Below are 13,406 nucleotides of genomic sequence, written 5' to 3' on the forward strand. Positions count from 1 at the left end.
TTATTTAGCTAGAGATATGCAGTATTTATTTGTGGTATAAACTGCACCAAACATTGAATTCCCAAACTGAAGACTGTTCTTTAACTCTGGCAGACAATTCAAACAATTCTTTTTCATTTGCATTCCCAGGCAGACTTTTGAGAGGCAGAAATATTATAAAAACAAACAAATACATAAAACAGTGTTTTGGATAAAACATGGACATTGTTAAGCTGGTTGGAATGGCTCAGGGAATAAAAACCTGTCATCTTCAACTGTTGAAGTCGTCAAACAGCCAAACCAGTCCTTGAGCACGTCCACTGGCCAACTGTTAACAGCAGTGGACTGTGGGAATGTGTTGAGACTCATCCACCAACGGCAGCCGTGGTTTAGAGTTTACACTGGCCGGGGCGTCGCTGCTCCTGGACAAAAGTCAGCCAGAGATGAAGCTGTGCTAGAACTGTCCTGTCAGAGGTCAAAAGGTTTGCAATTGTATTGAGGCCAGTGTGTCTGTATGTGTGCAGGGTGGTGTGGCAGTTTCCATGTGTGAAATCTAGAAAGCCAAATCTAGAATATCATTATGGTGCTTGTGCCTATGTGACAACTTAAAAACAGACATGCATGATAACTTGTGAGTGGTTCTCTTCGGATCAAAAAAACTGTATTATTTCTGTTGTCTATCTTCTGTTACATCTACAGGTGCATCTCAATACATTAGAATATCATGGAAAAGTCCATTTCCAGTAGTTCAAGTCAAATAGCCCAAACCAAGTATTGAGTCATACAGATGGACATACTTTTCAGAGGCCAACATTTCCATATTAAACATACTTTTTAAAATTGGTCTTTTGTAATATTACAATTTTTGGGAGAATTTTAGGTCTTCATTAAATTATGCCACAACAAATATAATATTCAATAAATTAAGATTAACATGAAATGTTTCATTCTGTGTGTAATGGATCTATATAATGTGTTATTTCCACTTTTTGAATTGAATTACTGACATAAATAAACTTTCTATGATATTCTAATTTATTGAGATACACCTGTACACATTTACATGCCAATCAAATAATTATTCCTCTCAACATAAAGACATGAAAATGTTTAAATTCTAAAAGCAACAAATGTGAGAAACTGCTCCGACAGCACTGTGGCAAAAACTGTGAACCATTCAGAAGTTCCTTTAGAAAAAAAACCCCCAACATTTATATATGTCATTAGGGGGAACCATACTAACTGCTCAATGTAAGTTTGTTGGCATTTTACAGTAAATTTATTTGTCTTTGTGGTTGCATAAACATATCATCACAGCTCAGCGTTTAAAAACATTTATGATTTCCCTGCCACATGTAGGTAAATTTCTCATTTTAAGAGATGAAGTCCGGTCTCGCGTTGAGCTTCATGTTCCACAAGCCTCATCCAGACTTTATCGTTTAGCACAGAAGGTTTGTTTCAGGACTGAAACATCATACTGGGAATCTCTCTTCATCCTCTAGAGATAAAACAGCCATCTGCTTATCTGTCGTAGAATTTATCATTATTGTTGGCTTAAAATTTAGTCATTCTAGACCTTGACCTTGTTAAACAGCAGTTAACAAAAACCAGCAGGGCTCTACCGTAACAGCAGCAACAGTTGCTAAGTTGCCAAGTAAACTGCTAAATATGCACCCCAAAAGTAGATAATTAAATATTTTTTTGCATATATGCAGCATTTCTGATATATATTTAATATTGCTGTTACAGTCTGTTTTTTTGTAAACCAAGGTGGTATCAGATGAAACACAAACTACAAAGATTTGTATTCGATTGCTGGAATAAAACTTATTCTTTTATGTCACATTTCAATGATTTAGCTGACGGCATGATATTTTAATTATTCAGCATGTAAGGTGACTTAAAAGTACAACCAGGCATCAGTTTTTGGTTTCCAAAGCTAAAAAAATATGGGTGCCATTTTTAAAGTAAGTGTTGAGCCTTGATAAGGTCCACTTACTTACAATATTAATCTACTAATTTAAACAGTTTAAAGCTACAGAACAAGCAAGTAAGACCCTTCGAGTGGAGATTGTCTATTCCACAGCCAATAGGCCAAAAATTATTATATTATTATAATATAAACAAAACCTAATGATTTTATCCAACTTTAGATTGTTAAATCAAGGTTCTATATCATGATACATTTCATTTACGGAAACGGTATATTAATAAAATCAGCCAGATGTCAGTCTTTGTCTAATCCAGAAAATTGAATAATTGACAGATTAGGAAATTCAATATAATACAGCTGTGATATTAAAGGAATAGCTACCTATGGTCTAAAAGGTAAAAAGTATCTAAAATTGGACACATTTTCATCACCTCACAATATAAGTATTATCACGTCTATTACCTTTACTCGTTCTATCACTCTTTTAGGTGCTTAGATTTTACTATCCACTGCAGTAGTGGATACTATTTCTGCTTAGAATATGAACAGAAAACCCCAGTGTCATGTTTCAGGTTTTGACAGAGAACAATGAAAGCCCCTCTATTAGAGAAAATACATTCAGTGGAACACAAACTAAGCCAGAAGTTTTGCAGGACTTTGGCTCTACAATGGCTTTGAATCGTTTCACAGTGACTCCACATCAGGAAAAATTAAAGCAGGCTTTTTGTGTGTGCTGTATTTTGCAAAATTACAATCCAGATTCAAGTACTTGATTTGATTTGACTGCATTTTAAAATAAATACAAAAATTAAGAACTGCTACATGGCATCAGTTACATAATTGGCTTACACAATAGCTGCTGTGAGACAGATTCATTTTTCACCAATTTTCCAGTCATTCAAAAATAAAAAAAATTAAATTAAAACCAATGCAGCTCTATGGAACGCAAGAACACCGCTGGGATCATGATATCGTCATTCATTTAGCTCGCTCTCATTCAAGCACACGCACATTAAAATACCACAGCTATCTCCACTTACAGTAGTTTAAATATTGAACAAAAAAAAAAATCACCAAGCATAGAAAATAAATTCAGCATTATCATACAATCACACAGGATGTCTGCTCCGGCCCTGCAACAACTTTCAAACAACACGCAGACAGCCACATCATTCAGTCAAGACAGGCACAGACATCCTTTTTTACCCCTCAGCTACAAAGAGCATAAAAAAGTTAAAAATTACAATTAACTTGCATAGCTGTGAAGCGTAAAAAAGAAAAGGGGTGAAAGTCAACAGGTGCAAAGAGTTCTAAATCATGTGACAGCTGGGTGATACTCAGTGTTTGAGTGTATTTACATGAAACAAAGAATATGTGCACCTTGTGTGGAAATGACAGACAAAGAAAACACAAAGTTGAGGTTGAATTCACCCCTGTGCAGTGAGTATACGAGGTGAGACCCTAAGAAGAGGTGTGGTGGTTTGAAGAAGCGGTTAGTAAGTTTTTACAGTAATGCATGTGTTCCACGAGGGGGTGAAGGTGACCCACGAGGGTCGGGCAAGTCTTAAAGTGAGCTCGGGTGAGACTGGGTGTTTTTGAGGTTCTTAATCTCCAGCTCCAGCTGTGTGACGCGCACGTCCCTCTGGTTCAGGAGCTCCCTCAACCGCCGGATCTCCTCCTGCTGCTTGTGAAACTTCAGACGCAGCTGTCGACAAAACACAGGCACAATATATTGGAAGACATGTCGTTTCTGTTCAGTTTACTCACTAAAAACTGTCAATCTGACGTAATTCAGATGATGTGGATACGTTCATCCAGGTCAGTGGTTCCCAACTTTCTTTTTTAGATGAACCCCTACAGTCCATCAACGTCCCCAGTCATGTTCAAAATGTGTAAAATGTATTTAAAATGGAAGATTATTGAACAGTTATTAAATAAAAGTAGATAATGTTGTACCAGTGGTTTTTCATATACCTGAACTATTAATGATTAGTTTGGTTTTGTTAAGTCTGCATTTATATACTATTAGTGGCTAAAGTAAGACGTTTCAAGCATTTATCCACTAATATTTAGCTAATTATTCCACCCATATATTATGACTTTTAACTAATTATTTCAACCATTTATTATCATTTTTAGTTAATTATTTCAACCATTAATAATAACTTTTTGCTAATTATTTAAACCATTTATTATAATTTCTAGCTAATTATTCAAACCATTTATTATCATTTTTAGCTAATTATTTCAACCATATATTATCACTTTTAGCTAATAATTTAAACCATTAATTATAATTTTTAGCTAATTATTTCAACCATTAATAATAATTTTTAGCTAATAATTTCAACCATTTAACCAATTGTTATTGTATCATTTTTTCATTATTATTTGCTAACCATTCTAGCTTTCAAGCATTCTAACTTTAGCTGCCCATATAATCTGACCAAAGCTATCTTTTCCAACATTTATCCATTGCCTTTAGCTTATTTTTATACCATTGATTACACCTAATAATTTAAACTATTTATTATTATTATTATTATTATTATTATTATTTTTTACCATTTATCCATTACTTTTAGTTTACTTTTATCACCATTTATCCAATACTTTTTAGCTAAATATTTGTTAATTATTTATTTATATATATCCATAACAACCATCAATCCATTACAGTTTAACTGCTTTTTTTCCTTGCTTTTTTAAAGAATTAAATCACAATTTCAGTTTTCTCTGGCAACAAGGAAGTTGATGGGGATATTTAATTCAGGGCACCTTTAATCATTACAGTTTTTAAGGATAAGGCTGATAATATTCTATATTTTGTTTGTACATCTCCCAATACCTCCCAACTGCCCCACCCTGTCTGTGGCGGCACCAAGCCATTGATTCCCATTGAAAAATATACAGTTTTCAAATTTAAAAAAATGGTGATTCCCTTAAACTGCTGGACACTGTAGGATTCAGCAAACATCCCTCAAACAGGTGTAAACCAAAAATAAACTGCAGAGCCTGTGTTTATTGTAATGAACACACAGTGTATGGGTTCCTATTGCCAATGGACACAGAGCAATAAAACATACAAGTCTCTGGATACTGAGACAATACTTAGGCAGGATTACTTTAATGTTGGTTTTGGTTTTGGTCTTTTTTCATGGGATTTATTGTCAATAACAAAAATATAAAACATCAGGAGCCCTAAGCTTTCTGAGCAGCAGCTGGTATGTATTGGACATTTTTTTTTTACCCCATGCTGTGTGTCACGCCACATTGAGACTGACCAAACCTGATTGGAGGAGCCGAAGTACGCAGCCTGAAAGGGCTCACAAAAATAGCGTCCTCTGCATGTTTGGGGAGGAAGAACTAATAAATTAACATTTTATTTACGGCTGACAGGGTCATTCCTGATCATTTTAACGAAAATATGATGAAGAAGAACTGCATTTATATGGTTATATTCTAATTTTGTGGTTTGTGGTTAGAAATAAAACATTATCTTTGTCCCTGAATATAGTTTTCAGGCTCAGTGCATTAGGCTACTGAAGTTTAGGCCACATTTCTCATTCATGGAAAGCACAAAGATTTATTCTATCATGCAGTATATTTAACTGTATAAACAGCACCAACATGATTTTTAAACCTTTAAAAACCCTTAACCCTTTATCGGGCGAAGAATTATTGGTAACTTCAGCGGATGTCCAAAATAGGGTCCCTGTGTCTCTCTGTGAGGTCGTAGAACCAAATGGACTTCTTCCAGCTAATCAGCAAAGATCAGGCTACCAATCAGTATAATAATATAATAATATTAACTTTATTGACCTAGACCTCCAATTGTCCTTGACCTCCAGTTATTCTTCAGTGACTTGTAATAATAATTAATATTTAGAGAAAAAAAGTTGCAAATTTACTAGATTAAAGTGGCAAATCTACAAGAAAAAAAGTTGCAGATTTAAGAGATTTAAAGTGGCAAATCTGCGTGAAAAAAAGTCAGATTTACGACGAGATTTACAACAAACTTTTTTCTCAAAATATTACCCCCCTCCCCTGGGTCCGTATGTTGTTTTTTTTTACACATTCTGGCTGTTTATAATATCCTCAAATATTCTCTAGGGTTGAAATTTGGAATTTGCAAGTATTTCAATGACAAAATCATTGTGCAAGCAGCAGGATATAAACTTTATAAAGTGACTTAAATCCTCCAGTACCTCACTCTCCGTCTTGGGTGGCGAGCAAAGTGCAAAGTCTTCCCCGTTGTGGACAGGTGTCCGACTCCTGTCCTCCTCCGTATTGCTGCTGTCCTCTTTGCCGTCTTTGGTTCCCAGTTGATCCTGAATGTACGCCAGCTGCAGCATGCCGGGTCGGCTGTGAGACCTGCGGGTGTCCGCTGAGTTTCCGAGCCCCTTACTCATCTCTGTGTACGACTCTGCTATTTGACTCCCAGGCTTCAGAGACATCAACACTGGGCCTGGAGGAGAAAGAGAGAGAAATCAAACATGATTCATTTTCATAAATTTGACTACTTGACAGTATATAAAATGATTCAAATTTCGATTATCTTAATCATGCAACATTAAGTCTGCTGATGTACTTTTAAGTTTAAATGCTAAAGTGAAGGAAATTAATACTTCTTCCACCAAGTGATATTAGCATTATTGCATCAGATTCTATAGAAGCTATAACAGTAAAATATAATATCATATACTACAACTATGGTGTGGAAATTAAAGAAGGAAATCAAATCAACTCTACAATCGCTTCATATTATCAAATATGGACAATTATATATTAAGGTTATGATCATATAATAAAATAAGAAAAAAGCCCAAATCAATAATTTTAAGAAATTGTGAAAGTTTTGGTTTTACATACAGTATGCAAAAAGATTTGTTCAAACAATTAACTGTATTAAATGTCATCATGTTTACTTTGCATTACAGGTTTTGCATTAATTACCTCTGCAAAATTGTTTTTGTTTTTGGTTCGTTGGTCTGTTTGTTTGTTTGTCAGCAGGATTGTGGAAACACTACTGCAACACTAACCCTAACCCTAACCCTAACCCTAACGCTGCAAAGTCAGGCTATTTTTATGTTTCGTTCAAAAAAATTCAGAGCAGTGAGGCTTAAAGTTGAGGAAAGTTTGAGAAAATGCTGCAATTGTTGTCATCCATACATGTTCGATATCGTTTCAGTTGAATTTGACTGAATACTTTGTTGGTCAGTCTGTGGGTTTGACTCATTGTGGAGAAATAAAAAGAATGAAATGAATAGACTGAGGATTTTATCTAATTTGACAAAACAATTCTTGATTGAATTTAATTTTTGTCACAAAATGTAGTTAAACAGTTAAATCACAATATATTGTATCGCAATATTCACCATATCGCAAAATGCTTAAAATTGCAGTAATATCGTGTCTGGATAAAATTGTATCTTGAGTCCTCTGCTGATTCACACCTCTAATATTTATGTTTTTATGAAAATCTGAAAAATGAACCCCCGGTCACTTTTCATGACCATCCTATTCTGTCTCTTTGCTCTTCGCTGTTACGTAAATACTGCTATCCACATGTTGTTTGAACACCAGAACAACTCACCAAATCAGGAAATTGAACCACCTGAGGAGCATTTGAACGCACCATTGGCCTTGGCAGAGGTCTGCCCTCTTCCTCAGAATGCCATTTCAGTTTGGCATGTGTATGCCATCTCAATGCCAACGAAATACTCATGTCAACATTGTGTTCATGCTTCCACCCAGCCGTCAAGACCGGACCGGCCCAGGGAAGTGTGGCAACAAGCAAAATATCTGGTTATCTCTCGCTTGTTAAACTGTCCATTGGAGCCGTTGCTCAAAAATGAATTTTGAGGTGATTTCAAGGTGATTTCTGTTTAAAATGAGCCGAGGACCAAAATGCTACTTGATTCTAGATTCTAGATTTTTGTTTGTGTCTTGTCTTCCTCTGTGATGGCTCTATCAATTCAATACATTTGTGCTGCTGGGAATAGGTGTTGTTAAATAAATACTGGATGCTTTGAAAGTGGTTGCCAACTTATTTTTTTGTGAAAATTGAGGACACTTCCTTTCCACTTCCCTTTCTTTTTCTATCTTTTTGTACGGTGTCCTTGAGTGCCAAGAAAGGCGCCCTCCAAATAAAATGTTTATTATTATTATTGTTATTATTATGAGTAGTCGTAGTAGTAGTATTATGTAGTGGGTCAATTTTGCCAGATTATACATTACATTACATTACATGTCATTTAGCTGACGCTTTTGTCCAAAGTGACTTACAATAAGTGCATTCAACCTGATGATACTAGACATAGACCACAGGAATCAAGTAAGTGATGCTGATGTGTTTTGTTTTCATAACATCATATGTGAGTGAGTGGCTTGACAAGAGGTTTTTGTAGTTCTATGAGCGTTTGTACATCTGTACATGAAAATGCACTTGATGACAGTTAGTTATTGATGTATTGAGTATACTAACTGTATATTACTATAATTCATTCTGTATTTTGCCAGATTATGGTGATTCGGGGGTCGAGATAATGGGGCCCTTGAATTTTCTTGCCCAGGATACAGCTAAGTGTTAATCTGGCCCTGCCAGCCGTCCTCATATTTTCTTTTATTTTTAGGATTATTTGAACCCTGGATATGATTTAATTTGGAGCCGTTCACCACCAGACCTGTAAATCCACACAGTACTTTGCCAACATATACAAATGTCACACACACACACATTAGTTCTGACCTTTATCGATGCCGCTGAGCCACTCCTCTGCAGTTAGAGCAGGCTTGTTACCGGCCGTCATTGGATAGATGTCTTCTTGGTATGACTCCGACTGGAGACACATACACACAGTACATTCATATTAGCTAAAAACTGGTGGATATCTTTTCTATGTGTATCCTCCTGGTGTTTGTGTGAGTAGATGTCCTCTCACCCTGCGGGGTACGATCATTGAAAGAGGCTCAATGAGACTCTTGATTGTCACCAGTTTGTAGAACTTGAACACCTCGCAGGAGCTCACATCCAGACCTCTCTTTGGCATCACACCTGAAAGACGACACACACACCCAAGACGTTTTACTCTCACACCTTTTCTGTCGCACAATTGTGCTATAATATCCTTATGGTATCTTATTATATTTTGTTGAGGGTTAAGTAAAACTACTGTTATTGGTTGCTTCAAAAGAAGAAATAATAGAAAGACAACATAACTGCAAATAACATGCAATTTAATCACATCATGAAAGAGTATAATGTTTGAAATTTTGCAATAATAAAAAAAAGTGCTCAAAAGCCCTTTAACAAGAGCACATGTATGTTCGCTGTGCAATGGGAAAATCAAAGGTGTAAATGCAGGACCACACCCACCATGGACCTTTTAACACCCACCTAACATTTATTAAATGGACTTCATTATCATATGCACAATTACAGATGCAGTCTTTGGCAATGGCAATCTCAGATCTCAGGCTCCCTTTGCTCATAAATACACAACTCGAAAGTTTGGGGTCACTTAGAAATGTCCTTAATTTTGAAAGAAATACACAATTTTTTAAAGTGGTAAATGACTAATTAAACTGGAAACGACTGATTTTCTTATGAAATATTTATTATATATTGTCAGCAATCCACGTTTGTAGTGTTGAAAGGCTCTAGAGGTAAAGTTTGAGATCTGTACAGGTTAAAATGATTATTTCTACCCTTGTCAATGTCTATACTATATTTTGATTTATTTTGTAACTTATTTCATGAATAAAACTGTTTGTTATCATGGAAAACAACACAGAAATTTTCTGGGTGACCCCAGACTTTTGAGTGCTAGTGTATGTTTAGAAAATCATAAAGTTAGTGATTGTTTTGTGGGCTGCCTCAACCAAAAAACATGGGATTTAACAAGCCCTTCAGATTTGGCTCCCTTACCTATAACACATACACATTCATTAGAATATACCATCCCCCACACAGGAGAAGTTAGCCCTCAGGGCTTTCTAACAGATACGCTGTGAAAAGGTCAATTTTAACACAAATCAGGATATTCTCCTAAATCTAATCCAAGTAGTTTAGTTGCTTAAAACTCACGAAGCTGTGACTAAAGTTTAAAAGTCAACAAAGTCTAAAAAAATACATTTCTCACAGGTTATGAACCTCAAACTGCATAAAAATCTGTTTCCTCCCTGTTTGTACTTTTTTCACTCTTTAGACTACTACAATGACTACTGCTGAATCTTCTCCTCCTAACTGCGAGAACTACCTTTGCAAAGGTGCATTTTTATTTTTATTTTTGCAGGCCAATCAGAGCAAACTGGGCTTTTTCAAGAGAGGGGCTTAAAGAGACAGTGCTTAAAAATTAGAACATTTCAGACAGAGGGTGATAGAGGAATATTCAAACAGAATAATAGAAAAATAATGTTTTTTTTATATATATTAAAACATGTAAACATGTTCTAATAGAAAGCTAGTAGAAAGCCACAATACAAGCATGAACTTGAAAATGAACATATGTCCCCTTAAGGCTCAAAGTAGTGTCAAGGTTAAAGTTTAGAGAAACAGTATATATAGGATTCATTTTTTACAGCAGAACTCTCTTCAGAAAATGACCTCAAAGGCTGACAATGAGGCTATAAATGCATAAATTGCATGTTACGTCTGTGCAAGAGGTCACGGTGCTCGTTTTTATCTCAGTTTTATCTCCGTTTCTGAAACTCCTGAACTACTTTCTAAAGATATTCCACTCAACAACATCCCTGTCTTGTTGAGTGACAGTCTAAAACATGTCTGTCTGCATGTCTCTTCACATGATATATGACTTCGCCTTGATCAGCTGGTTTGGCTATTCAAATACTGCAGGCTTATTTGCACAGCAGCTTTGCTTACAGGTGCAGGAGAGAAAGCACAACCAGGAGGCTCACCCAGCTTCCAAACAGCCACACTATAGACGCACTCAAGCAAGGAAATGGTTAAATGAGGCGTCTAGGATACTGTACAGTGTGTACCAGTGTGTGTTTCTTACCCATTCCTTTCTGAGGTAGGTGTGAGCGGTAGTCTGTTAGGTAGTGGATGTACGGTTTTTCTGAGCTGATCTCATAGTATCTTATATTTCCATCACCCTGACAGAGACAAGAGGAGTCTTTGTAACATCGATTTCATAACATATGAATGTATGGACACTTTCTAGTTGCTTTCAGGGACCCACCTTCCCAGCAAGGTAGAGCATGTGTGTGTCGGGGTCGTAGAAAGGGAAAAGTACTCCAGACGAACCATCCAGATTGTCCTCTAACAAAGGCACAGACAGGTCGTCCTACAAACACACACAACGATCAAAAACAAAACACTTTAAGGCACCAGTAACATGGACAACATCCCCTTACATCAAATTTAAATCCACTTCTACATAAGAAGCACTCTCCAGCGATGAATTAAAAACACTGAGTGCTCAATCCCTAATCCCTGAGCAGGATATAATCTGCTGCCCACGATACACTCTCACTCATCAAAACACACGGAGTGCACCGGTTTGTCCACTAGATGGCAGAGTGTGTTTGTGAGAGAGTTTCCCTTTTTTAAATTGAGCACCGTCTCTGCCATGAGACCACACATCAGCAGTGGTGGAAGAAGTATTCAGATCCCTTACTTGAGTAAAAGTACTAATACCACACTGTGAAATTACTCCACTACAAGTAAAAGTCCTGCAAGTACAAAAGTATCAAAAATAATTTAAAGTTTCAAAAGTAAAATAACTTGTTCTGCAGAATGGCCCCGCTCAGATTATTAAATATATACAAATTATATGTTTGGATTATTATTTTTAGCGCATTTATGTAAGCAGCATTTTACTGTTGTCAAGATATGGCTAATTCTACTTAATGCACTGTTATGTGGTTTAATTTGCAAAAACAAATGCATAATAATTTTAAATTGAAACTTTTTTTCTAATATTAAATCTTCATGTTAAAAGTAACTAAAGCTCACAGTTAAATTTAGTGAATATTTGCCTCTAAAATGTAGTGGAGTGGAATTTTAAAGTTAAAATTTCCCAAGTTTATTATGTATAAAATATTCAGATTTCCTTAACTCTTGTCTTATTATTTCATTTTTTCCATCTTGTTTTTTTATTTATTTTTTCTTCCTTTTCGTTCCGTTGCTTATAAAGAAAAAGAGGCTTTGGTCACGCTTTATAATAAGGTCCATAATAACCATTAATTAACAAGTAATAAGGCATTGTTCTCGCTTTAGATCCGGTAGTTGCAAAAAGCATAGTTAATTTATAGTTAACTTATAATAGATGAGCAATAAAGTATATTTTAATATTAATTAGCAGACAAAATAAGATTAATAAAGGCATGGCAAAGACATAATGGGTGGGTCATGGGTGTTTGTAATGCCATTATTAACACTTATATAAGCTTATAAACACACAATAATGTTAATAAGCATCTTGTAAGGACTTACAAGGGACTTATTACTTGTTAATTAATGGTTATTACAAGCACCTTAATATAAAGCGTTACCGAGGCTTTTTGTATGAACAGTGTATGTGATGCATGTGTAATTTCTGAATGCCAATAAGAATTTTAATTACAAAAAAAACCCCTTTAACCGTTATCTTATATATAAATGTATGTATGCATATGCACAGAACGAGATATTTACTCCTTTTAGGATTGTTCTTATTTCTGTGGAGAAATGACTGTGAAAGACTGTGGAACATCTTAGTCGCTCTCACCTGATCCCACAGAACAATCTGTCGATCGTTCCAACGTGACGTTCCTGATGTGAAAAGCATCTTCATGTTACCCAGAAACAGCACCTTACTGGCTTTGTGCGTCTTAGGATTGGCTTCCTGCAGACACGACATGAAACAAACAAAGAACCTGAGTACCAAACATCTGCACACTTTTTACATTTACATTTAGTCATTTAGCAGACGCTTTTATCCAAAGCAGGATGCATTCTTACAGGAAGAATAAAAACAAACAATCAAGGTATAGTGCAATAAGAGCTATTAGTGCATCAATAAGTGCTAGTGATCTCTGACTGTTTGGGGATAAACATAAAAAGTAAAAAAAAAAAAAAAAAAATTTTTTTTAAAAGGTAAAAAGGGAAATCACTCGTTTCCTCTTCGACTCTTCTTGTGACTCTTTTTTGAAGTGCTAGTGACAATTCTTTGAGGAGTAGAATTATCGTGTGGTGCTAGAAGAGAACCACACGATTTTCAAAAAAGAAACATAAAAGTCTAGTAATAACGGCTCCACTGTGACGTAATGTTTCTTATGTGTCCACGTGAGCTCGTTCGGCAGGCGAAGGTAGTGAGAGCGGGCTGATGTAAAGGGTGTGTGAGTGGCTGGCTGGTGACCCAGAGGTCTGTGGAGTTATGCTGCGGCCTCGCTCAGGCCGGAGGTGTCAGTTTTGGCTGTGTGGTGCTGGATGAGTGCCCGGGCTGGGGAGGGGAAAAGGTGCAGCGAACTCTCTTACTTATGTAATTTT

The 13,406-nt window shown here is 36.0% G+C and overlaps 1 protein-coding gene across 2 annotated transcripts in view; it reads right to left on the reverse strand.

Annotated features, from left to right (window-relative positions):
* Positions 1-2,633: 2,633 nt before the first annotated feature.
* coro2aa (coronin 2Aa) overlaps positions 2,634-13,406 on the reverse strand; it is a 50,924-nt gene continuing 40,151 nt past the window's right edge. For both annotated transcript variants that reach the window (XM_059341753.1, XM_059341761.1), the window contains exons 6-12: positions 12,646-12,762; positions 11,116-11,220; positions 10,933-11,029; positions 8,857-8,969; positions 8,664-8,754; positions 6,121-6,380; positions 2,634-3,617 (exon numbers count right to left, since the gene is read on the reverse strand). In XM_059341753.1, coding sequence (XP_059197736.1) covers positions 3,477-3,617; positions 6,121-6,380; positions 8,664-8,754; positions 8,857-8,969; positions 10,933-11,029; positions 11,116-11,220; positions 12,646-12,762 — 924 coding nt within the window. In that variant the 3' untranslated portion in view covers positions 2,634-3,476. The remainder of the gene's footprint in view (positions 3,618-6,120; positions 6,381-8,663; positions 8,755-8,856; positions 8,970-10,932; positions 11,030-11,115; positions 11,221-12,645; positions 12,763-13,406) is intronic.

This window comes from Centropristis striata, chromosome 1 (genome assembly GCF_030273125.1).
Source record: "Centropristis striata isolate RG_2023a ecotype Rhode Island chromosome 1, C.striata_1.0, whole genome shotgun sequence".
NCBI classification, from domain to species: Eukaryota; Metazoa; Chordata; class Actinopteri; order Perciformes; family Serranidae; genus Centropristis; species Centropristis striata.